This window comes from Pantherophis guttatus, chromosome 2, assembly GCF_059756535.1.
Source record: "Pantherophis guttatus breed Tessera chromosome 2, ASM5975653v1, whole genome shotgun sequence".
NCBI lineage: Eukaryota > Metazoa > Chordata > Lepidosauria > Squamata > Colubridae > Pantherophis > Pantherophis guttatus.
In genome coordinates, this window is record NC_142064.1 from 97,828,233 (window position 1) to 97,856,149 (window position 27,917).

At 37.4% G+C, this 27,917-nt stretch overlaps 1 protein-coding gene across 1 annotated transcript in view; it reads left to right on the forward strand.

Annotated features, from left to right (window-relative positions):
• Nucleotides 1-27,917, forward strand: part of SHB (SH2 domain containing adaptor protein B) — a 140,247-nt gene that overhangs the window by 31,526 nt on the left and 80,804 nt on the right. Inside the window, exon 2 of the mRNA XM_034410785.3 lies at nucleotides 19,768-19,885. Within this exon, the coding sequence (XP_034266676.2) occupies nucleotides 19,768-19,885 (118 nt within the window). The remainder of the gene's footprint in view (nucleotides 1-19,767; nucleotides 19,886-27,917) is intronic.

Genomic DNA, 27,917 nt, shown 5'->3' on the forward strand with positions numbered 1-27,917 from the left:
TGGGAGGCTATTGGTGGTAGTAGGCGGTCCCGCAAGTACCCGGGTCCTAAGCCATGGAGCGCTTTAAAGGTGGTAACCAAAACCTTGAAGCGCACCCGGAAGACCACCGGGAGCCAGTGCAGCTCGCGCAGGAGAGGTGTTACATGGGAACGCCATGTAACCGCCATGGTCCTTAATAGAGCCATGCTTTTCCTGGGCTCTAGGAACTCATTTAGCTCGAAGGCAGCTTTCAACTTTATTTGGTAAGCAAAGACAAGCTCTCCCCAAACTAACATATTGAGTATAGCACATTTTTTCTTTAAAAAAGTCAACTGTTCAAAAACAAACTAATGTGAACGTTAAAAACCCATTAGATGTCAATCAATTAAATCTTTATTATATAGAAAGAAGAACAGATTTGGGAGGGACCTTTCAGGACTGTTGTGGAGGGCCATCAATGCCCTGCCCTCCACAGCCGTTCCCCTGCCAGAGACCTGCTGCCCCACCACATCAATGCCCCACTTCTCACCGCTGACGCCATGGATTGTCAGGGACAGCTGAAGAGCTGGGTGGAGCCTGAAGGCTGTAAAATGCCCAGGTCTGTCTTATACTATGGACAAATAGTATAAGTAGACAACACTTACTACATAAGTAGTACTTACTACATAAGTAGTAGACAACACAAAGGTGTTGGTTACCACCTTTAAAGCGCTCCATGGCATAGGACCTAGTTATCTTCGAGACCGCCTGCTGCTACCAATGACCTCCCACCGACCTGTGCGCTCCCACAGAGAGGGCCTCCTCGGGGTGCCATCAGCCAAACAATGTAGGCTGGTGACCCCCAGGGGGAGGGCCTTCTCTGTGGGGGCACCTACCCTCTGGAACCAGCTGCCCCCTGAGATAAGGAGACTCCAAGACCTCGGTGCCTTCCGCCGTGTCCTTAAAACTTTCGTTTTTCAGCAAGCCAGGCTGGCTTAATATATTTTTTAAATATTTTTAATTGGTTTATTATTTTAAATTGGGGCCAAATTAATATATATCTTTTTAATTGTTTTTAATGTTTGTATTGTATGTTTTTTATCTGGCTGTACACCGCCCTGAGTCCCTCGGGAGAAGGTGCAGTATATAAATTAGAAATAAAATAAAATAAAATAAAATAAATAAATAGGAAATGCTGTTGAAATATCTTAATGAAATGCAACATGGACAAATTCTATTTTGTTAGATGAGCAAATAACCTCTCTTGAACTTAACAGTGAAGAAAAAAGGGAGGGGGATAAATGGTGTGTAATTGGATGATTTCCAACTATTTACTAGGGAATATTTTTCTCAGCTGGTCTAAGGCAGCTTTCCCCAACTTGGGCATCTTCCAAATAGCTGGACTTGGGCACTAGAACTCCTCAGTTGTCATTACCTTTTGTAGAAAGTAAGGAAGTTGAACTTGATGGAGATATGAAGGAACTTATGTAGGCAAAGGGGCCTGTAACTCCACAACAGGATCACATTCGGAAGCAACTCGGGTAGAAGCCTCTCCAATTCATTGAACTATATGAAGCGGGAAGAGGTGCCACCCAATCCAACCAATCCAGCAAGATTCAGTTTTTGTAGCCACTCTCAATAAAAGTAGGTTTAACTTTCCTCTGGAATTGATTTTCTGATCTGGTCTGGTCTTCCTAGTGGAGCTGAGACCCTTGCTAAAAAAATCTGGGAATTGAACTGAAGGGTGCTTTAGTTCCTTCTTCAACTAGAGCACCCTTCTAACATCTGAAGGATGCTCTAGTAGAAGAAGGAACTAAATTGGAAAAATAGGACCAATTCCCAGTTTAATGGAAGGGGAAATGGTTTTGTGACATCATCATTCATTAGACCAATACCAGTTTTCAATTCAGATTTATCTACAAGTAGCAGAGCTAAGTCAGGAGATGGGGAAAAGATCACTGATGGCTGGTGTGACAAAGACACTGTTTTTTCCATGGCTATCGTATCTACATGAATTGTCCCAAAGGTGCTTTTTCAAAAGGCAACTGGATGTTTTTTCCTTGAAGACATTTTGCTTCTCATTCAAGAAGCTTCTTCAGTTCTGACTGAAGTGCTGAAGAGCTGTCAGAACTGAAGAAGCTTCTTGGATTAGAAGCAAAACGTCTTCAAGAAAAAACAAACTCCAGTTGCCTTTTGAAAAAGCACCTTTGGGACATGACCCGGATCACTGAGAATCTCCATAGATGTCAACAAGAATTAACTAAAATTGGCAAGTATTCAGAAAAATTTAAGGAACAGAGAGTGGAAATGGGAGGCAGAGATAAGAAAAGAAAGACATAGACAGGACAGAAGTCTTAAGAAATAGCATGAGGGGGAAAAATGGGGAAGAAGACAAAGGAAAGAGAAAGAGGCTAAAAAAACCCATCTTTATGGTTTGTCATACTTTTTTGGACATTTCAGTAAGTAAGAATAATTATGGAGGCTTGGAATATCTCCATAGATGTTGGAAAATGAAATTTTCTAATGTCATTGTCAGCAGTATATCAAGTGAATAAAATAACAGAGTCATGTATAAACTAATGAAATTCATGCACTAAAATAAACATTTCATTTTCTGTAATCCTTCTCTATTTGCAATTTCAAAGACTGGTTATATCATATATGTTGTAGCCCCCATTTGTCTGGAACAGGCATAAGACTTTTGGACATGTACTCTAAAGTCCCATCTTGAGCTTCACTGAAGTATATGAATAAGTAATACAGGCTTTTTTTTTTTTAATGAATTGGTTTGGCATCTGTTTTCTGGAACATGACACTCATTCATTTAATATATGGGAAAACTCTTTAAGTGGAAAGATTTTGTGGATCTCTAGCAGCAAAGAAGTGCTATTAGCTTAATGAACAGTTGTGATTTGGGTCTGGCCCAGTTTTCCAACAGAATAATGATAATAGAGTTGAACAGTGGTTTTCAATCTTTTGTACCATCAGGGAAGTCTTTTTTGTAGGAGCTTGTTTGCTGAAGAACTTCAGCACATTGCAAAGGCTTTAGAATATATTGTAAGCTGCATACCTAGCTTTTATGGGCTGCTTGCCAAACCAGTTGGATCTTACTGTCATTCTGTGGGAATCAACAGACAGCTTTTCCCAGCCTGGGGAGACAGGAATTCTGGGAGTTGCAACCCCAGCATATTTGGAGAGCATTAGGTTGGAAAAGAATGCTGTACAACAAGATTATAGTGATGCTTTGGGTAGCATAGTTGCAATTTTTTTATTCATGTTTGGGGTCTCCATAAGTGGTTCATTAGAGCGGACATTCTTCAGAATTGTCAAGAGTGTTTTATTTTAAAATTTCTTTAATTCAGCGTCTGTGAATGTGTTTTGAACATTATATTATTAGGTGGCATGTGGAACATCACAGATTTATTTTGGAAATGTTTATCAGTGCCTGTTGCCAAAGCATTTGCTAGTTTTGCAGAAAAATTGTAGAACAAAACCATCACATTGCTCATTTGAAGCCACCTTAGTCTTCAGTTACATGACCCTGTGGCCTTATTAAAGATAAGCCAACATAGTTGCTCAACTAATGTGTTCCAATTTGTTTTTTTAACCTCCATATTGAGGAAACATGGTTATTTGCTCAGGCCATTTTTGAAATAACATGATTTTTTTATACTGACTCCTACTGAGCATGATGAACCCTGAGCCTAAAGCTATAGGAAAAGATTGTCCTTCCCTCCTCCACCACCACCCCTCTACAAAGATTGAAGAAAATCTAGGATTTATTTGGGCTTCTTGTTTAACTTTGGGTTTGGCAGAAACTGGAAATTCCAGGTACTCCTTGACTTACAACAATTCATTTAATGACCGTTCAAAGTTACAATGGCACTGAAAAAACTGACTTATGACCGTTTTTTACACTTATGACCATTGCAGCACCCTGTGGACACATGATGAAAATTCAAACACTTGGCAACTGACTTATATTATGACAATTGCAGTGACCTGAGATCACGTAATCACCCTTTGTGACCTTCTGACATGGGGAAGCAAGATTCACTTAACAACTGTGTCACTAACTTAACAACGGCAATGATTCACTTAACAACTGTGGCAAGAAAGGTGGTGCAAAATTCACTTAAATGTCTCGCTTAGCAGCAGAAATGTTGGGCTCAATTGAGGTCATAAGTCGAGGACTACCTGTATATCAGTTTGCTGGCCTCCCTGACCCACCATCAGGGTCAACGTCCAAGGCACTAGAAAGTCCCTCTCTAAGTCAGTTTCAGAAGGAGGGAAGATTGCACTTGAACATAAGAGTAGAACTGTCTTTGTTTCTATGGAAATTATAAGGTCTTCTGTTACATGCAAGGCAGCAGAGTTAGTTTATTTAATAATACACATTTTCAGTCCCTTCTTGAAGATGGTCTGAAGGTGACATGACTGTGTAAAATGATGCTCACTCCACATGATTTGAATGGGAAACAGACTGGAAATGCTGGGTGATCCATTTTGAATTTTATAGAAAGAAAAAGATGGGTTATGAATGGATTGAATAAAGGGGGGTTGGCTGAAATAAACCAAGAGGAAATTCATGCTCAACAATCTCTTTCTTAATTATTGTTGTTTGTATGTTTACAGGGCTTAAAAAAGGTTCCTTGTGAAAAATTATATGTGAAGCAGACTGAATACTTGGACTTGTGCTAGATATAACATTAATATTAAATATATGAGTGTGTGAATATTAAATTTAGTATTCATTATTTAGTCTTCTAAAGCCTCTGGGCTGGCTAGGAAGCTTTAGTCTAGTCTGACCTTGCCTGTGTTCAGAAGGTAAAATGGATTGGATCTAGTTAGTATTTAGCGAGGAAGCCTCCAGGGAGGGGTTGTTAGCTTGAGTGGGAACAACTTGGAAGAGGCAAACCAGTTCTGTATTGCTGTCAAGACAACTACATGCGGATATCCATGAAATCAGCAGAAATTACACATGCAAATACATACACACTACACTTGATCTTAGCTAAAAAGCCACAAAGTGAGGAATTTCACCAGGAATTGAGTTTGGCTCAATTGAGTTTGAAGGAAACCTTGTTTTAATTCCTACACATCTGGAAGGCACAAAGTTTGGGGAACTCTGCCTTGTTCTTTTACAGAACATTTCCTTATTTGGAAACTTTTTTTTTTAATCCATTCATGGCAGTTGTGGCTAGTGCTTACTTGGGTTTGAAATAGCCAGTTATTCCAACAGGGGAACCACTTCATGGTAATTTTCAAAATCTGGCAGAAGATAAATAATTATTTTCTGCTGTAAAATGCCTGAGCTTGTCTGGCCCTCAGGTGCTCTCATGCCATCATATGGCTTGTTATTACTCATTGGTAGGTATGATTCAGCATGTTCACGTGGTACATGAAGCCAACCTGTGATGCTCAGGGCAGTGTCCTTTGAAAACTGGCACAACCACCTTTCAGACTTAAAAGAAAATTTCCTTCATATCAACTGTGCATCTAAAGCTCAAAGGTTGGCCCAGCTTTGCATTTATTAAAATGTGTATTCATGTAAAGTAAAATTTTTCTTCTACACATGCACATTTACACACTTGTGATCAGGGTCCTTCTAATCAACTGGAAAGCCAAGAATCCAGGATTATGGGTCCGTATACTGTATGATTATAAAACGTGGGACTAATGTATTTGATATGGCTGCTGATTTTCCTTTGTGTGTGTGTGTGTGTGCGTCCATGTGCACAAACATGTTCAACGCATAGTGAGCTGTGCAGATTTCAGGTTTTTTGTGTTGCAGTGGCCCAGCTTGAGAACAAGCTGAAAATTAAAAAAATCAATAATTTTAATATTTCTATCAAACTTATATTTTAATTTTTCTTGGCAGCACTGATATGAAAGTCTAGTGATCAAAGAGTGAGTCTTGGCCTAGAGACATTCCTGGACTTGAAGTGCAGCAGCTACTGTCTTCTACAATATAAACATTCATAAGTGGCAGATAATGAATTGATTAGGCTGGGTAAAAATATATGGAGTCTTTTCTAATTGTCAAGATCAGCCTTCAGATTCCAGTAGGTAATCTCATGAAACCTCATATTACAAGACAAAATCTTTTTACATTCAGAAATGCTAAACCATATTGTGTGAAACAGCTACTCTAGCTTATTCAACAAATAATGGTAAAAATAACCAGATGATATATGAACATAGACTAAATCATGGTTTGCTCAATAAGCCATAATTGCTGGAAGTAGAGTTTGTCCTTGGCCATAAATCAAATTCAACTGCTGGCCATTTTCTTTCATTATAATATATTGACTAAACTGGGCTTTTTATATAGCAGACTAAGCTGGAAATTACAGCTATCAGTTGCAAATCACAGTCTAGATTTACACAACAGAGAGAGCCAAAGTCAAATCAGCGTAGGTTAATAATATGAATTCAGCCTGGGTAATTCTCACAAAACCCCAAAATTAAATTTGTTAAAAATGTTCTTCACAAATCAGAAGAGTCAGGAAATCCAGATGTGCATGTAGCTCACTGGGATTGGGCATATGAGCAGCACACTGTGCTATGCATCACTTACACAAGGGAGTTGTAAATCAGACCTAGTGATCAAGTGCAAATGCAGTTCTTAGCTGAACAGTTAAGAATTATTTTCGTGCAAAATTTATAGTCTTTCTTACCTGAAATGCTGAGGCAGGAAATTTTTACCGGATCTTTAGTCAGTGTTGACAAACTCTTTATTGAATCAAAGCTTGATGAGGAAATAATTGGTGGTTTAAGTAGTTCTCCCTTCTTATTCTCCTTCTCCCCCCTTTTGGAACAGTGAAATCTGCAATGGCTTTGCCCTCAGGAGTTATTTGGCATCAGTCAGAACAAATCAGGTTTGTTTGATATGGTTCTGAAAAAGATTTGAAAACAAGTGACTGCATACATATGGAGTTGGATTTACTTAGAAAAATATGTAGCAGCATAAATATTGTAATTGGAATATTTCTGATGTAGACAGTCAAAAATGTGGATTATGTGTGAAGCCCTCTGTGTAATGAGCTTGCCTAATCCACCTGCTATTCAGTAATTAATCATGATAAGATTATATCCAGACTAATCCCTAAGATTAGGAGAGCAACTGTGTTAGAACAGAAAATTAATCCAGTTGCTAGGTTTAAGAATGCAATGTGCTTAGTTGAAAATGAAAGCAAACCCATGTGATCAGATAGCCAACAGGGTCTCTACTGTGCTACAGACGATGAGTTTGGGTGTATCTAAATAGATGTAGATAAAACTTACATTGGTCAGTGACAATTAAGATAGGACAGGAGCTAAGACCTAGATGCAGTATAAAAAAAAACAATAAATTATATATGCATATATTATAAATTTAAGAAAATAGCTTCCTGCATAGGACAGTGGCAGCTAAGAGAAACCATGGGACTTTCCTGGTAGTTTTAGGGTTCTGGTCTGACAAGAAGGAACAAGATTATCCTCAAGACAGAAGAAAATTAAAGGAGCATATAGGCAAGGGGCTTTTAAAGTACAGGGACAAGTCTGATCAGCAAATATATATATTTAGTATGTCTTCTCTTTTACATATACATGAACTCATGTCCATATGTAATATCCATTATTTATAAATCAGAAATATATACTTGTAGTTCTGTTCTGGGTTATCAGTCCAGATGGAAGTATTACTTAAAATATTTGAACTGTTTTGTTTTTAATATAGTTGTCCTGAATTTGATTTATGCAAAGCATTTTCCTCAATTTAAGTTTAGTAGGTTAGTAGGTGCTACTTATTCCAAATCATTCCAGAGGATCACTGTTTTCTAGACTGTTTTAGATTCTTACCAAACATCAAACTTGGAAAAATCTTGGAAAAAATTCACCAGATGTAACTTTTTGTGGCAATCAACAAAAGATAAAGATTTTATTTGTAGCACTACTTGTAATGTTTGTGAAACCTGGGTGGATGTTCTTTTTGTTCAGAAATGGGAGGGATTTGTCTGTTTTCATGTATATCTTAGCCTGTTCTCTTAGGAGTTAAAGGGGATTCTGGGTTCTGAATCCAGTTTAGTTTTGTCTCCTGAAAGGGGAAAAATGATGTTTCTATTTGCACTGAAGACACTAAAAAACAAACAAAAAATGCAGCAGACATTAGGCACTTGCAGGTTATTCCCAAGTGTGGCTCCTTTGTGGCTGTGGAAATATGCAGGAAAAGAAAGGAGGGGGGGAGGGAGGGAGGGAGGAAAGAAAGAAAGAGAGAGAGAGGGAGAGAGAGAGAGAAAGAAAGAAAGAAAGAAGAAAGGAAAGAAAGAAAGAAAGAAAGAAAGAAAGAAAGAAAGAAAGAAAGAAGAAGAGAGGAAGGAAAAAAGGGAGGGAGGGAAGAAAGAAAGAAGAAAGAAAGAAGAAGAAAGAAAGAAAAGAAAGAAAAAAGAAAGAAAGAAAGAAAGGGGAGGGACAATATTAACTGATAGGTTCCTTCACATTTATAACTTCACATTTATGATATCAGTTACTGTTTTTCAAATCCTACTGTGCAGGGTTTTGTTTTTTTTTACTATAGTATTATAAAATGGATATAAATAAGCAAATGTACATATTCAATATACTTATTGGCACATTAAAAAACAAGTTACCAAGTGCTGAAAAGTTTAACTGTGGCTATGAAAAGTCTGAAGAAGGGACAAATGTTAACATTTCACCAGAAAATTATCCAGTATGAGATACTCTTTTTAAAAAAAATAACCTATCAGATAGGAGTACTGTCTCTTTAATCTAAATGGTTTGAATTATCCCCAAGCAATTTGCTAGAGCTGAACATCGGTATGGTAGTGTTTCCTCTCAAATAAAATTCCATATTCTTTGACAATCTTAATGTTCTTTTCTTTGCCAGATGAGAATGTCATTTAGCTTATGGATAAACTGGATAAGGATCAATTTCTCCATTAAATGTTCATGCTCTGGGCTAGTATACCAGACAATTGAATAACATGGAAATGCACATTTTAATTGACATATTATGTTGGGATATTTTATTATGCTCATCTAATGTCTGTTTCTGGGTATGAGTTCCTCCTTTGCTGTCATTGATTTCTGCCATCTGCCTTCATGTCTCTTAATTTGTGCTAAATATTGTTTATTATCTTTACAAGCAAGGTCAGTCTACATGTTATCTTCACAATGAAGGAATATGCGTTGCTGAGAATTTACTATATTTTGGTGTCCATCCAAATCTATACTCTGCTTCCTCAGCAGTCAAGCAAATACTCATTTTGAGGCACAGTCACACTTTCTTACACCTCTTAATTCTTTACTGCCAACTAATGATTACCGGGAAGTTTGCAATCCAGATGCCATTGTATTGCATTAGAGAATATGGGGAAGAAACAATTAGTAGTGGGAAAGTGAGAAACATTGGGTTAACGCTATATACTAACTCCTAGGCATGGGCTTGATCAATAAAAACAGATGGGGGCTAAATTACATATATTCCTAATTAAGAAGATAATGTTAATTCACTCTGTGCTGCACAAACCAATACCCAGAAGTAAAAATAAACAGCATTAAGCAAGCTATCCAATCATCATTTCAAATACTTGAAAATATAATTTTATAGACCAAAGATTAAATTATGAAGGGAAGGGCATCATTCTCTTCAAAACTTGTTCTGCTGTTCCTGTTGGGAAATCTTTGTTAGCACTCAATCAAATTTTGCCTTCATGTAATTTAAATCCATTATTTTGAGTCCCATACTTTAGAATGAGATTCATCATTTCAAGTACAGTATATGAAGAGTGCTATTACATCCTCCCTTAGTTAGTTACCTTTTATATTCAGCTAAATATATTCAGCTCCTCTAGTCTTTATTCATTGGACTCAATTTCTACAATAGTTATTACCTCATGTTCACCGTGCTTCTCTGAATATGCTATATTTTTCTGAATCTTTTTCCAAGTGTGGCACCAGAATTGGACACAGCACTCAAGGCAAGGTATGACTAGAATAGATTATTAATTACTTTTGCACAACTTGGGAATTATATTCCTGTAAATGCAGCCTAAACTTCCTTGCAGTTTCATCAAAATGCTGGCTGTTTGAATTTTAATCTACTATCCCAAGATCCCAAATTGCAATTCATGTTGTTAGCCAAATTCGTTGGGAAGTAAGATCTCTCCCAGGAATTTTTACTGTTGTTGCTAAAAAAAATTTTTTTTTAAATCAGAATTGACCAGGAAGGAGGCTCAAACCAGGTTAAGGCTGGATGAATGTGAAAGAGATGAATCTGTAATTTTACTGCTTCTCATCCAATCTAGAGTGGTGTTTGTTTTGTAGGTCAGCACATATCTGGAAAAGTCATAGAAGAGTTTACACTGGGCAGCTGAATGGTGGCTTCTTAACAAGGCCGCATTGTAAAAGCAGCAGTGGGCAATTCAAGAAACAAAAGAGAGCTTTTGTATAGTACTTCAGAGGTGCTTGTGCAAATGTTGCAGGGAGGACCTTCTTTAAGACACTGCACAAAGTTGTTATCAGAGGGAGGAGGGATAGCCCTACTTATTGAGCTATGAGCTTTTGAGAAAGAAGCAGGATGTATAAAAGTATAGAAGGGTGTACATTTGGTCTTAGTATTGCATGAGAATTAAGCTGTGAAAAATAAATTGGCTGCATTAATTTCTAATGTTACAGTGGAGAAGTTCCTTCAGATTCAGTCTAAACTAAGACCCTTCCAACTCTGTTATTTTGTTATTCCAAGAAATATTTCTCCGTGGTGCTTACAAATGGTTTTTGTTAAAGTGTCTTCCACTTCCTCTCCTGGGTGTCCCCTGCACTACTGCTCCCAGAGGCTAAAGCTTTATGAAGGAAAAATCTATCAGTAGTTGCTTGACATGAATCTTAATGGAGACGTGTAACTTCCATTAGGTGTAATTGCCTCTGGTTTCTGAAGCAGTTAAACAGATTAGAAGTGGGTTTTACACCTGAAATATAAATTTTCTTCTTGCTGACTACGCAAGGGCACGATGGAAAGATGATCCTTGCTCTATTGATCTATTGAGCATGGTGGTCTTCGGAGCCTCCCTGTGAGTGAATGAAGTTGCCATCCTGCTATATTTGAATTGCAGAAAAGCAGTTTGCAGCACCCAATTTTTGGCATCTGCATTGAATTTGTGGTTGCTTTTTGAGGTCATGCCCAAGGAAGGCTCTTTGCCAGATCAGTAAAACCACACAATGTATATAATACCCTAGAAAATCTCTGCCAATGTCTTTTTTGTGTGTGTGGAGATGTCAATGTAATGTGTATTGTTTTGAAAAGTCTTGTAAAGGGATGCAAACTGGGGAAAGTTCACAATTCAGCATGAGAATTTGATAGAATAGTTAAAGAACTTCAATAATTATGAGTCTGTAGTCCAACATTTTTGCATATTACTCTTTTGCATTGATCTCAGTGGTGTCCATGGGGGAACAAGGAGGCCAAAGTACCGAAAGCAGCATCATGGCACTACAATAAAAGCCCCACTATATTTTTTGTTACATACCCTGTGATATCACACATTCAAAATGGGAGGAGCTTCAGTTGCAACATCATTTTTGTCATTTGGATGAAAAGAGCAAGACCATGTAGATGCTATTCACTAGTTTCTTCTCCTTCCTTGCCGTCTCCTATTAGAAATTCAGAAGTGTATGTGTGGGGGTGGGGAGAAATGCTCATTTAGAAAAGTGTTGAAATTTCCAAATTTAATGTTCAGCTTTGCTTGTATGCTTTTTTGCATTAACTTTTTAAACCCAAAATGATTTGATATATTGCAAAGGCCAGAAGAACTTTGCCGGAACAAACCAGAGCTTCATCTAATATGGCACCTTGTTTTAAGAATAAGAAACAGGTGTAGACCAGGTAATAACCATCCTTTTTTCATCAGAGGCAAATCCCTTGTTATTGCTCCTAAGTATCTTGTTTCTGAAACCTGAACATAGCACGGTCATTAATAGCAATTCATACGTCCCCGTCCCCCCCCCACCATGATTTTGACTAACTTTTAAAGTAATCTAGGATGATGCTTATCACCATGACTTGTATATGATTGTGTATCTTTTCCTTCCCACAATCTTTACAGAAGAAAGCAGACTAAAAAAATCTAAGTTCAGTGAAAATGATTTTGATGAAAGCCCTCATTTGAAAAGCAATCTTATGGTGGATGTTGCATGGTTTCTTTGGGAAAAGCATTTTATGCTGTGTTTTGCCACATTCAGTTGAATAAAAGAGACTGTATGTAGATCAGGATTAAGTGAGGAGTCCTTGGTGGTCTCTGGGCTTGGTTGTTTGCTTACAGACTTGGAGTGCTACTGTATAGAGAGCAAACTCCACACTCACTAGCACTGATGATGTTACCTACTTGGACAATGGCATATCTGCAAGCAAACAACCAAGATCAGGATTCCACCTTCAGTTTACACATGGGGGGGGGAAAAGGAACATTGAGAATTTCTAGATTAATCAGAATATATGGAAGGATACATAACCGTTGTGATTTACAAGGATTTTTTTCATTTACGTTTTAAATCTAGGATCCATATGTAAATGAACCAGGCACAAATCGGTAACCAATGAAGATACATATTCTGTCTATCTGTTCTATTCCAGCATCAGCAACACTTTAGAGAAAATCCATTCATTCTCATTGAGTTTAGGAACTAGGTTAATTTTTGCTTGAAATGAATACTGGTCCAGGTACATCTTGTCTGGTTTTATACCTGGAATGTGCCTTTAAAATCTTGCAACTGAAAATGCATTATTAAAACTCAGCCATGAAAACAAAGGGACCATCCTCCAGTCCTTCCCACCCCACTCCCCCATGCTCCAGACGTAAACTTTTAAAAAATCTGTAAGCAAGTATAAAATAAACCATGTGTCAACACAGGCCAGCTGCTTTATCCAATTCTAAATTGTGATTTAAACGGAAATAGAATTGGGCAGCTGGAAGATCTTTTGACAGCTCCTGATTTGTATATCTAATTTTAATAAGAATGGAGATATGTAGCTGCTTTAGAAAGAGACCAGATTTACCAAATTTATCCAGATTATCAGATTTTCTTTCCCACCCCCACCCCAGTGTTAATGCTTTTGCAATAGCTTAATCCCTTGATTAATTTAATATATGGAGGTTTGAATTGATGAAAGGTTTTTAAGAAGCATCCACCAGTCTTATCTAATTGTTACTCAGATTAAAACCAGGCCATGATAGTTAAAACATCAATCTTGGTTTACTGAATTTGCTTATTCATCAGTCCAGTTGCACTGAGTGGTACTTCCTACAAGTCTCAGGATCTCTGTGAGTGTTGCTTTGGTTTGGATCCACCAGTTCCTTGACAGTCCTTTATTTGACTCAGCTCAGTAGTGGTGAAATATTCTGTGAAGTTAAGGACAGTCTCTTGTAAACAGCAGCTTGACTTTTTCATTTGCTTGATATTATTATCTGGTAGAAAAGGAAGGAGGAAGGCTTTTTACCCCTTGTTCCAATATTAGAGGTGACTGGGGGCATATTTGTATATAAAGCACACATGTTGTTCTCTACCGTTCACAAGGGTACATATAGTTCAGTAACCAATTATTTAGTCTCATAATTTCTAAATGCAAGTATTTGTTAAACTCAGTGTATAACTACTTTCATCTCTCTCTCTCTTTCACTCTGTCTGGGTTTCTCACATTAAATGGGAAGCATTGTTTAATTTCTTAAACTTTGCATCACATTTTATGTTTACAAAAAACATTATCATTCTAGCAGTAATGGATTTGCAATTGAATTTCATTATTTTACAATGACCTAAGATTCTATTTGTGGAATTTTGCTTCTGTAGTCAAACAATGAAAAATGAACAGTTTCCCCTGCAGGACGTGGCTGCCACTTCAAAATTACATTTTGAGTAGTCTCTGTCCTCTGCCCTATCCAAAGGTATTTTATTTGGGAAATGTTACCTAACACTTAAAAAGGCAGACAGGTTTGAGGCATGTGCAGAAGAATTACTAAATTGACAATAAAATGACTAGTACGTTGTTACAGTAGGGAGAAAAAGCAAGGGCTTACTTCATAGGAATGGGTCGAGAGAAGGGAAAATACAGCTCTAACAAGCATCATCTTTTCTTCATCAGTGTTTCAAAATATGATGCCTTGCCTTCTTTTCCAGCATTTCAGCACTTGTAACCCAGTTCCAATTCTTATGCTAGCTAGGAATTGTGGGCTTTTGTCATTACAATGCCTACTGGGAGGTGGGGGTGTCTCCAGATTGAACAAAGCTGTGATGTGCTGCTGCAGGTTTGAGAAGCTCTTAAACAAAACCAGCATTTGACACTAGCCTGTTTGACAGGGTTTTTTTATAAGTTTAATTTACTCGTCTTTTTTTTTCCTTTTTGGCAAATGTAAAAGCTAAATGATCTCCCCCCCCCTTTTTTTTTTTTAAGTGCATTCCTCATTTTAGGCTTCCTACTCACCCCAAGAAAGGCAGCTATTACGGTGTCACCCCTGTGCTGAGGTGGGGGGGGCAGGAGAGCACCCAAGATACTTATCTATCAGCAGCCAATCAGGGAAGTAAATGGATGGTGTTTTCAGCTGCAGGGCCTCTGCAGATAAAACCTGCTGTTGTTAAGGGGAAAAATTACTCTTGCCTGATGCACACTGTTGTCTTTGAGCTAAGCACCCGGCCTTTGACACAGCTCTGACAGCACTGCTGATTACAGTTTGGACCCACATAGACAGGAGATAGCGAGAGCAGAGCAGACGGTCTTTCTTTAAGTGAACTGTTAAAGTGGCAATAATCAGCCAGTCATTACAAATGCTTAGGGGGGGGGAGGAGGGGGGGAGAAAGAGAGAGAAAGAAAAAAGAGAAGGAAGGGGGTATCTCCCTCATTTTGCACTTGTCATCTTTAGCAATTTGCATTTAATGAACCCCTTGAATACAGCTTAAATTACATGTCAAATGAGGGACAGAGTTGGTTTACACTTGAGTGGTCCAAAATAACAAAAAAAAATTTAAAAAAAATCCAACCCTGAAATGAAACAATAATTACTCTGGAAATTGTCATCCTGTAAGAGTAGGGAGGAGTTGGCAAGGGCTCTGAAGAATATTAGGATGTTAAGAGCTGCTTTGCTTAATCACACAAAGGCCTCTCTAGCTCAGCTGTACTCATGTCTTGTTTCCTGTTAATCTGCACTCTCCCTTCATATATGACACTTGGCCATGCTACTGAAAGAAAGAAATGTCCTTTCGGAGCTAGATTCCCATAGCCAGTGTTTTCTTGGAATTCTCTTTTTTGGGAATTCTCTCCTTGTCTGTTAGGGGGATCTAGTTTATCTCTTTCAATGCCATTGTACACTATAGGGGATTCTGGGTAAGTTACGGGACAGTTCATGTGGAACATCAGCAGACCTGTTTGATAGTCGATTTGCCTTGCTGTGTGATGAGTATAAAGCAGATAGTTGCAGAGCTTTGTTGTAATTACTGGTCTTCAGAGGAAATTATCTAGAACAAATGTAGGCAAACATCCAGCCTGTTACCTCAAATCTGATGTAAAGTAAGGCCTAGGGCCTGGGAAAGCCCGGTGCACAGTACATAGTACAGGCAAGTGAAATCATGTCATTAATCTGATATTGGAAAGGTTCAAATATACAAATTCATATCTGAAATCAAGGTCTTTAACAATTAAAAAAATGAAGAGGAATGTCCTTTTGTTGCTACTATAGAATAATTTAGAGTTAAAAACCATTTTAGATCACTTGCAAGTCATATCTCTCAATTATTTTGCCAGCTTCACTAGAGAGCACTGTTAAAAATCATTATCTTAGATTAACATGCAAACACATTTATTGACAATTCATAGAAATAGTAAGTATACCCGATCGGCAATAATATGAAAAATGCCAGGGCTCAAATTTATTACTTAAATAAAATACTTAGCTTGATTAGAATTTTTAATGTACAGTTAAATGATATTTTAGAGGCCATCTAAATATATTTAAAAAGCAATAATAATTAAAATTCAGTAAAGTTTGTTTCTGAATATATGGCTTTGCTGCTAAAAATAGATAAACATATTAAAAAAGTAAACAGATCCTAAATAGTAATTAGTAAATTACTTTAGACAGCTCAAACAAGCACATAAAATACTTCAAACGCTTCTAAATTCTGTATAGATAGCTCTCAACTTATGACCATGCATTTAGTGACCATTCAGAGATATGGCAGTGCTCAAAAGAGTGACTTACAACCAGTTTTCGCACCTATAATCATTGTGGTGTCCCCATAGTCAATGTGATCTAAATTTGAGCCCTATTACGTATTTTTAACAGTTGAAGTGTTCTGGGGACATGTGATTACCATTTGTGACTTCTGACAAGCGAAGTCAACGGGGGAAGCCAAATTCGCTTAATGATTAAGTGATTCATTTAAAGACTGTATTAATTGCAAAACAATTGCAACAAAAGTGTTGAGTGTGTCTCATTTAATAACCATTTCACTAGGCAACAGAAGTTCCAGTTCCAGTTTGATCATAAGTTGAGAACTACTTGTAATACATAAAATGTATCATGATGTTCTTATGAAGAAGCCAGTTTATTGCTCTGGATGACATGATAATTAAGTGGATAAAGCACCAGTCTTAGAAAGCAGGAAATTGTGAGTTCAAGTCTTGTCTTAGCCAAGAAAGCCAGCTGGGTGACTCTCACACGGTTGCTGTTGTGAGGAAAATAGGAGGAAAATGTGGTGGATATGTTCACCACCTTGGATTGTTTGTAAAAATAATAAATGCAGAATACAAATAAATAATTATGTTCAGAGGGCACTCAGTGGTTATTTAGAAAACTGAAGGAGAGTAAGGAGAGAAATCCCAATTTTGTCTTGCACTCTTCAAAATTTGTATTGATGTGTTAGTTTATTTTATTTATTTATTTTATTTCCAATTTATATACCGCCCTTCTCCCTGAGGACTTAGGGTGGTGTACAGCCAGAATTAAGAACATGAAATACAAATATTAAAAAACAATTAAAATATATATAAATTTGGCCCAAAAATTAAAAATCACAAACCAATTAAAACATTTAAAAATTTCTTCTTAAGCCAGCCCGGCTTGCTGGAAAAAGTGGGTTTTAAGGGCACGGCGGAAGGCACTGAGGTCTTGGATTCTCCTTATCTCTGGGGGCAACTGATTCCAGAGGGTAGGTGTCCCCATAGAGAAGGCCCTCCCCCTGGGGGTCACCAGCCTACATTGTTTAGTTGAGGAGATAGATGGAATATAATATGTTTATAAAAAAGAATGTGGAATAGTAGTTGATACTAAAGTGAATATAAATATATTCCTTCAAAAAAGGCAAATGCCATTTTAGATTGCATCAACAGAAGCATAATTCCTAAATCAAAGGAAATAATTACATTCACTTTGTTGTTGTTGGTCAAGTACTACTTCCTATTCTGTGCTTTAAGTAAGATTCAGACAAATTGTTTCAGATTCAGAGAAGGGCAACCTTAATGATTGGGATCTTAAAAGTCAATCTTAAAAAGAGGGATTAAAGGAGCTAAGAATATTTATCTCCAAGAAGAGAGCACCACAGACAGTTATAGTAACAATTTTCAAATATCTGAAAGGATGTCACACAGGAGAAGATCAAGATCTTTCTTTTTTTAACCCAGAAGGAGAGATGGTTTTTTTTACAGAAAGACATGTTCTGGTTGGTGATTAGGAAGAAAATGTATAACAGTAAGAGGAGTGAAATCTATCGGTATTGCCAGATTAGTTGTGGACTAATTCTTTTCATTTTATGTATTCAAACAGAGGCTGGACAATCATCTGTTGAAGATGCTTTAAATCTGGAGTTTTGCAGTGCTTTTAGGATTACTGGACATAATATCTCCTCCCTCCAGCAGACATAGCTTTAAAATCAAATATTATCTGGGGGATTTTTTAATATCTTTTTTAAAAAAATAGATTGTTTTTACAACAGTAGATTTCGTGTATTGTAACTTTGCATATTGTCTGCTTCTTTCTTTCCCTCATCCATCAACAGCCTAGATTTGCATTATTTAATTTATTTCCTGATTCCAACTTCAATCCAGCGCTTTCAATCTATGTTCACTGGCTGATTCTGTCAAAAGAATCATTCTTATCAAATACAACATGAAATTTTTATCTGTGAGAAATTCCACTCACACATTGAAAATAAATATTTGTTGGAAAAATGTAAGGATTGAAAAACCAGTCTTGGATGCTGGAGTGATTTCATCTCTCATAGCAGCCTATTGAAATATTTTTATTAGGGAACCTCTGGAGGAAGAGACAGCCATTAAGGGTAAAATCATTTTCCTCTATCCTTCTCCCTCTTCCTCTTCCCCTACTCCCCTCTCCCCACTCTCTTTCTCTTTCTTTCTTCACTCCCCTCACTTGGAGTTTTTGTTTGTTTGTTTGTTTGTTGCTTTTGTAAGAAAGTAGATCAGTTTGTATGTCCCCTTCTCTATTTGTTCTCATTTCAAGTTGTATGTGTCTTCTTTTCCTTTCTGTAACCCTAAGGGAGCAGGACATTAAACTCGATGGCCTAAATCGGAGGTCTTCAAACCTGGCAGCTTTAAGGCTTGTGGACTTCAACTCCCAGAATTCTCCAGCCAGCTATGCTGGAGAATTCTGGCAGGTGAAGTCCACAAGTCTTAAAGCTGCCAAGTTTGAAGACCACTGGCCTAAATCAATAGAGTCTTGTCATTTTAAAGACAATAAAATAAAGAATTTTATTCAACCATAGATAGCTTTTCATGACACAACTATATAGCTAGTAAATTTCTTAAGGGGTGTTGTATTTAGCCAAAAATGGAGCAAAATGTTTCATAGCTCTATGGAAGTGTCCAAATATGACTTGCCTAATATGTACAGGTAGTCCTTCACTTATGACTGCAATTGGAACCGGAAATTGGTTGTAAATTGAGGCACCCACATGACCAGAAGTGATTTTTAAGACTTTTTTTTTTTTTTTTTTTTGCTGTGGTTATTAAGCAAATACCATGGACCTTAAGTTACAGTCATTAAGCAAATGGTAGCAGTTGTAAGTGCAAATTTATTCATTTGAATGGGCTGTTTTCACCAAAAACAGGCAAAAAAATGCGAGGAACCTGTGTAAAACTGATCATGAATCACAGTCGCATGATCACAATGTGATCACTTGCTAAGTGCCCAACATGTGTCACATGACCATCGGGTGCAATCATTTACCATAACTGGAGTTGCTATACTTGCCATAAAGTTCTCGTTTTGTGGGCATCATAAATGTGAATGGTGATTAAGGAAACAGTTGTAAGCCAAGGATTAGCCATATTGGGAACATAGTATAGACCCCAATGCCCATGCTGCAGACCAGTACTAGTCAGTGGCCTGCCAGTAACCAGGTCTCACAAGCGAGCAAAGCGCCATTCATGCACACACAGAAACCAAGCAGTGCACGAAATCACAACCACCCTGGTCCATGGAAAAACCATGGAACTGGTCCCTGGCTCCCAAAAGATTGAGGGTGCCCTGGTTAGAAGCATCACTAGTAAAAAACCCTTTTTCACAACTGATGACTCTACAAAGAAATTGATCTCCTGTCTGCCAGTGGAGTACATGCTAATGGAGGTACAGTAGGACCACTTAAACTTTCTCGGAAACTATTTAAAGGGAATGGACAGCTGCATCACGGAAAAGAACTTGTGAGTTTGAATCTGTGATGCTTTGAAGTGTTTTAAATAACTTGAAAGGGGCTGTTTAAAAATAGTACCCAAAGCTAAGAGTTTACCTTTTTCCTCTGTTTCAGGTTTTAATAGCTGATGACTATTCTGATCCATTTGATGCCAAGAGTGAAGTCAATAAAATGGGCAAAGGAGAAAACACTGGCTATATGGAGCCATATGAAGCTCAGAGGATCATGACAGGTAAGGAGGTCACAAGGAGCATTTATAGGGCTGTAGAAGCCACATTTCTATGTCCTATTTCCCTACAACTGATTTTTTGGTAGGGTTAAGTAAGAGCTAGTATTTAAGGCTAACACATCTTCTGTTTTTAGTGTTTATGTGAATTAAATTATTATTCTCAAACATCAATATGCTCATTTTGCTTTTCCTATTAATCTGGAGAGTTTCAATGTATGTTTCTAAGTAATACTTTCATTTTCTTCCATTCAGGAATCTTTATTTTGCATTTGCTATACAGTGTATGTGTGAATATATGCAGTCTTAATTGCTTGGTCTTGTTTTTAAGGTGCCACAAATAGGTTCTTATTTTTTTAAGACTAATGCAGAGAATCTTTTCATTCGTTATAGATAATGACACTTAATGACTTGAACTTCTGTTCTTCAAATGTTAATTATCATTCTGAATGAGAAATTCATAATAAACACAATGTAAGAAAAGCCATAAGAGATGCATTGCTAATCATGATGTACATTAACAACCATGTCAGACAAGACAACAGCTGTAAATTTGTTGCCATTTTATGAGGTTTAGGCAAGTTGGCTGCACAGCTGATTTATATACAGGGCTGTAGGGCTGTTTGGTGTAAAGGCATAACCATTTCTAAAAATCCATGGTAATTGATGAGCGATTGCACTTTCCACTAAAAGATTAAAAGTACACATATTCCCCAAAGGACAGGCATAGATTCTGGGCGTAATGTCGTGCCCCTCAGCACTAACTCCCCAGAACAAATAGGGAACAAATGATTTGTTAAAAATTTATTGACCGAGGCACAGCAAAGAAATTTCAATTGGGTCCTTAACATCTCTAGAGCAGCACCAAACTTGCCTTGTTTGGAAAACTAAATTAGGATAAGCTGCCCTTCTAGAATGAGACCCTTTGCTGTTGCTACAAGAGAGTAAGCGCTTAAGAACAGATCAATTTCCAGGGATCCCTAGAAATGTAAAAAAGAAAAAAAAGCCCATTTCTATTAATTCAGTAGGTATTGCTCATTTTAAAAATTAAAGGGTTTGAATGGTTTTGTGTTTTATGTTGCTGTTCTAAGTGCCTTAAGCAGGGATGCTGTATACTGAAATTTCTAATACCTTGTACATGTTCTTTTTTTCTGCAGCTTTAATAGTCAACTTGATAAGGGAATTCCTAGATTTACAAGTATTGTTTTGATGTGTCAGGTTGTTCTTTTCAGTAGATTTCGTGGGCTCTTGTAGCTGCCCTATCAATATGTACATTTAGTTTGCTTAAGATGTTAAAACTGGGAGACTTCTGTTAAGCACAACATTTTGTAATTAACATTGTTCAGGGCAGTGTAATCAATTCTACACTGTAGGATCATTAGAAAGGAATATAAAACAACCTATTGGCTTTAAATTTAGAATAGTGCTATTTTATCAAAAACCCTATTTATTGTTAATCTTTCATATTTCTGCACTTTGATCAAAGTGCCTGGAAGGAGAAATGGTGAAGATGCAATGGAGCACAAGCTGCTCCATGGTTACAGATAGAAGTTTCTCATCCTCTGTGGAAGATGAGATCATACGTAGACACCTGTCTTGCTATCTTCTACAGTTTTCTTGAAAGGGAATTCCTGTTAAACAAAAGAGGGAACAACACAATACAACCTCACTGGCCTGTTTATATCAACAGTAAAAAAAAATTAAAGCAAACCTGAATTCATTGATTCATGTAAAGGAAAAGCAACACTTCAGAATGTTAGTGAATCATGATGGATTTAAAGGATTTTTTAAAAAAGGGATAGAACTAATATTCACATCTATAGTCCATCATGAGAGTAGTAAATAAAGCCAAAAGGCAGTTTCAGATACTGCATCATTGCACATCTTCTTGGCTGATTTATATTCTTGACAGTCCCTTAATCCTATGTGCATCATTCTTGCTCCATATTTGAAGACACTTCTAAAATTCCTTAGGGTTATAACAGTGGAAAGGTGAGTTGGAGCAAATTTGTTGGCTTAGACTGCATATAAATCATTCTATACATAAAACACTAATTTCCAAAACATACAATATTGCCATAAGATCTCAAGACCTTTTCAACCTGCTTGTTTTTGAGATTCCTTATCATGGTTTTGTGTAGCATCCTTTTTGGGATTACAGTATATATTCCTGAAAGAGACTTGGGGGTTAGCTTTGCATTTAATAATGAATTGTCCAGAATCTGATGAAATCAGAGAGTTCTTTTTATATGAAAAAAAAAAAAAGAAACTATTTCAGTGGAACAGTTTAAAGCTTGATTCAAATCTGTATATCACATTCACTTTGCTATATGTGTTATTTGAGAGTCACACATTTAAATGGCATTTTCAGACATTTCACTTTATAATTGCTTATTGTGCTTCTCTCTCTTTTTAGTGGCCTTATTTATTAAATTTCTTAGAAGGAATGAAGAATGATACATGGATTTTCTTTCTGTCCTGTGATTACAAATAGAATTTTGATACCGGTGAAAGTTTCTCTAGTATAGCCACCTCTTTTAATATGCTTTAGTTCCTATGAAGCCAAAATCAGAAGCTGTAACTGGACCTTTTTTCAGTGTTGTTTATGCCTAGTACACTTTATCTGAAATTGTAATGTTGGAAGGAACCCTGAGCAGGGTAGCACATTTTAGGGGAGGTATCTGTACATATATTCTAATTTAACTGCATGGGAGAAGGTAATTACCTACCTACCTTGTCTGTCTGTCTGTCTGTCTATCATCTATCAACCTACAGTATCTATTAATCTGTCTACAGTGTCTATTAATGTATATATGTATGTACGTACGTATGTATGTATGAAAGTATCTATCTATCTATCTATCTATCTATCTATCTATCTATCTATCTATCATCTATCTATCTATCCTGTCCTTTCTTCTCTCATGCAGTTAAGCTTGGAACAGTTATCTGTGACTACTGTATAACAAACTAAAGGGTTTTTTTATTTCAATAAAAGTGGTAACATTTAAATGCATAAAATTTTGCAAGGGAATATTTACTGAAAACATAATTGTGTGCGCAAAGCAAAAATAAAAGCAACGTAGAAAAGGAAAAAAATGATGTTAATGTCTCTATCGATTTCTCTATAGCTAGACAGCCTGCTGTTTAATTATGTCACAGCAGCACTTAGGCAATAGTCTTGTTAAGATTATTTAATAGCTTGAGCAGTGGGGCAGAACAATAAAACTGATTTTTCATTTGTCTTATTGTGGCCAGCTAATCTTTAGTTAAGATGACAAAAAAACCATCTCCTTGGGCTGTAGCTCTCTAAATGTGTTCAGCAATCCTATTCTTGCTAAATTTATGCTCTTTACTTTATTCCAGATTTGCTTTTAGTTTTTCCCCTGAGGGTGCAAAGTTTAATGGAGATAGCGCTTTGAAAAGTCTTCTAATGCATTTCTCCAGCCCTGCCAACAATGGGATATTAGCTTAGATTGTGTCATGGGATCTTTGTTCAGTCTTCAGGGAGATAGAGCATCCATGAAAAAAGGGAAGAATTACAGTCCTCTCACTAAAAGTCCAGATGTAAAATTGCCACATTTATTATTAATGAGATACTTAAAATATGGTTGGGCTTCAGTAGCTGTTACACAATATTATGTATTGTGGCAGAATATCTGTGAACAAAACATCTCAGGAATCTGTTTAGGGCTAAGCCTTTGAATATCTCTTCTCCCCGAATGTTTCTCGCTTTGGAAATACAGAGAACAGCACCAGAAATGTTTGTAAGTATCTCAGCGTGCTTCACAAAACAGACAGATGGACTTACTCTTCTCTGTATTTGCTAGCAGAGGAATCTCCACCAGCTCCTTCCCAGCTAGCTGAAGTGCTGCAGTCCTTCATTTCCATAAGATCTGCAGGTAAAAGATTATTACATTTCAGGAGATAGGCAAATCTGGAAGCATTTTGGATTACATTTTAATCTCAGGAGATATCTAGAATTCATAATGAGGCCCCTCTCACATTGGAGCTGGGTGTCAAACACTTTTTTGTCTGTTCCGACCTTTGTCTATCTCATCATCTCCTCCCATCTACATGCTCCCTAGATGAGTTTCATGACCTGGGTTAATACTGCCTCATCCTTATCTGTGCTAATCTGTGTAATTAATTTTCCACTGCAATTTGTTATATCTCCTCTTCTTTCCTGTTTGTAACTACATTCTGTTGCAGGACTGTTCTTGTCCTTGAGAAGACTGCCTCGTGCTTTCAATTGCCATTTTCCCCCTTTTAAATAGCCTCTTACTGTTTGGCTTTTTTTTTTTTTTTTAATTTGATTTATATGCCACCCTTCTCCGGAGACTCAGGGCGGCTTACAATGCGTTAAGCAAGGCTTAATGTTAAAGGGGTCTCTCTTTGTAATTTGGGGCACTAGGACCTAAATTCATGTCAGTGTAGGGGAAAAAATTGCTAATTTAATGGCTTCTACAGGATTCAGATAAGTACTGTATTTTTTTTAAAAAAAAATGAAGTATATAATAAGCTGGGAAGGAGATCAACAAAGTTTACACATGGTTTTGTTTTTAGAGGAACAAACTATTTAATATGGTAATTCACAATAATTTGATGTGAATTATAGAAATATGTGAAAGCTTTGATAAACTGTAGTGATTGATTTTTTTGTAAGATACAGTTTCTTATATATTAGGATGAACTGATGTGTGTTTTGGGTGCCAAGATACAAGAAAAGATGATGTTTTAGTCTCCATGTCCATTGCCAATATTTAGCAATTACATTTCACTTTAGAGAGCACAAAATACATTACAAACGTTTTTTTCAGGAATCTTGTGTCAACCTTATCAAAAGGCCAGTATTATTTCTAGAATAAGAAAGCTGTAAGGGAGAAATGATGCGGTGGCTCAGTGGCTAAGACGCTGAGCTTGTCGATCAGAAGGTCAGCAGTTCGAATCCCTAGCACCACATAACAGAGTGAACTCCTATTACTTGTCCCAGCTTCTGCCAACCTAGCAGTTCGAAAGCATGTAAAAAATGCAAGTAGAAAAATAGGGATCATTTTGGTGGGAAGGTAACAGCGCTCCGTATGCCTTCAGCGTTTAGTCATATCGGCCACATGATCACAGAGATAACTTCGGATAGAGGTGGCTCTTTGGCTTAGAAATGGAGATGAGCACTGCCCCTAGAGCCAGAAACGATTAGCATGCATGTGCAGGGGAACCTTGGTAGCACAGTGGACTAAACCACTGTTATTAACATCTGCTGCTTGCAATTACTGCAAGTTCAAATCTCACCAGACTCAAGGTTGACTCAGCCTTCCATCCTTTCAAAGGTAGGTAAAATGAGGACCCAGATTGTGGGGGTAATAAGCTGACTTTGTATAAATATACAAAAGTATGAAGGCTATTGCTTAACGCATTGTAAGCCGCCCTGAGTCTCTGGAGAAGGGCGGCATATAAATTAAAGCAAATAAATAAAAATAAATAAATAAAATTTACCTTTAAGGGGAAAGGAATCATACTTCACCTTTGAATAACTAGTGAACCTGAGACTGGATAAAAATTCAGTCAAGGAATTTGTAGTTTACTCTTCTTTAAGTATTGTACCATGCCAGTTCTCAGAACTGAAAAAGTGAAGCTCCAGCCTATCTTCTGATGTTAGTAATAATCCTGGGATTTTCCCTTCAATATAGTAATTTAAACTGGAAACACTTTTGAACTGGAATCTTTATTTGCTTCCAGGTTATATCCTACATACTTGCTATAGATCTTGTCCAGACAGGACTGGCTTCCTGTTTTTCAGGTTTGGTATGTAACACACATCCAGGAAAATTGAGGAGTTTATCTGTGAAAAGGAAGGTGCCTCCATCAAGGGCTGAATTTAGGAACCTTGTAGTTTATGGCTGGTTAAGGCTGCCCAAGACCTGATATAGTCTTCAAAACTAGGGACGAGTGTTTGTTTTGTTTGTTTGTTTGTTTGAGTGGCTGATTTTTATCTCATTCAGGAGCTGAATTACAGGCCTCTCTCATCTTTTTAAGTGGGAGAACTTGCACAATTGGTGGCTGACTAAATATTTTTTTGCCCCACTGTATCCTCGGTTCATGTGATCACCATTTGAGACCTTCTCAGATGGCTTCAAAGAAGCAAAGACAAGGGGAGGGGGAATAAGATTTCCTTAATGACCTTATAATCCACCTAACTGCTGTGTTTTACTTAATAGCTGTGGCAAAAAAAAGTAAAATTGGGTGTGATGCAAATAACCATTTTGTTTAGCAATGAAAAATTGGTCCCAGCTGTAAGTGGAGGACTACCTGTATTTGGCAAAGCGTGGGGGTGGGAATAGGGGCAGAACCATCTTAAGGCCTCTCTTATATTGTATTCATATATTAGAAAGTAGCATTCTTTATAGAGAACTTATAGTGGTTAGATAAATCAGTACTTTTGGTCTCATAAGGCAAGATTCTTTGGAAGCAACCAACAGTTTTATAATCATCTGCATGATACCAGCAGTGTGGTCGGCTCTGTTTACAGAAACATGGATGTTATGCTTTGACCATAAATAATACAGTTGCCTTCTGATTGCAGTTTTCTTTCAGGAACTATATTTGAAATAGCCTGGGAGTGCAGGAGAACTGGCCTTCCCAGGATCCTGCAAGTACTTGAGGCAAACCTTTAGGTGCCAGCTCCTTTTGTAACTAGTTTTTTGTCTGAACATGTAATGTCAAGCTTTATGGCAACCTCAGATGTTTTAAGTTCCTGTGACTCACTCCTTGCAAAACCCTTAATCTGCACAGGTGTCTCCTGGATTTCTAGCTGTGGATTTTTGCGTCATCTCTGGAAAAAAAAAGAAAAGAGAAAATTGATTAGGCATCAATATTTTGTCTTTCCCATGTCTCTTTTTCATGGAAATTCTTTGTGCCACAACAACAGAGAGCTGCAAAACAAAGGACTCAGACATAGTCCTTTCAATTTCCCAGGCAGTTTCATGTTGGCAGCTATGCCTACTAGGGCTACATAGGCTGCTATCTTATTCCATAAAGCCTGACCCCACCCCTTCCCCAGTAGCCAACTAGCTGTGCACTAAATGGCTCACAGTGGCCACTCACTTTCTTCTGACTAGAGCTGTGTAGAGGAATTTTAAGACAGTTTTCCTTAGCTGGGGGATTATCAAACATATTGATTTAAAACTATAATCCTCAACTACCATGTTTCCTCAAAAATAAGACATCCCCTGATAATAAACCCAATCGGGCTTTTGAGCGCATGCACTAAAATAAGCCCTCCCTGAAAATAAGCCCTCCCTGAAAATATTTAAATCCATGCGCAGCCGGTCCCCACCATTTCCTCGGCTTAGGGTTTGGGAGACAGAGCTGGAAATCAGGTAAGACGGCAAGAGGAGCCCTGTCTTGCTCCACACGCCCCAAAATGATAAATCCTCCCGGAAAATAAGGCCAAGCGCTTATTTCGGGGTTCAAAAAAATATAAGAGAGGGTCTTATTTTCGGGGAAACACGGTAGTCATTGTATATTCTTTGTGCAGAGGTTTTGGTTCAAAACATCTAGAGTTCTTCAACCTGAGACTGTTTTTTTTTTTGCCAGTTTAATTTGGTTGATGTCAAATTAAAATTGCTCTTCATTCTTCTCCCCTCCTTCAAAATGAGAAGAAAATATTTGCTAAATCCTCATGAATTTGTTTTAATTCCAAGATGGCCAAGGGATATTTGTGAGAGTTTGGTCTTTCATTGTACAGCCATCCATCCAACAGTATCCAGTCTCCCTGGATATTCCATGCATAGGGCTGCTTCAGATCAAAAAACAAGAGCAGACAGTAGCAGCCATCAGATACAAGAAAGTAAACTTTAAAATACTCCCCAATAGGTTTTATTTCTAGAAACAATAATAAGCAAAGTACCATAGTTTCTTTACCATTGTGCCACCTGCTAATTTTCCCTTACAGGTTCAAAATGCACACATGGATTAGTGACAAGAAAGTAACTGCAGTGAAGATTTGTATTGGCAGAAAATGGAAAAATTGAAATGCTCC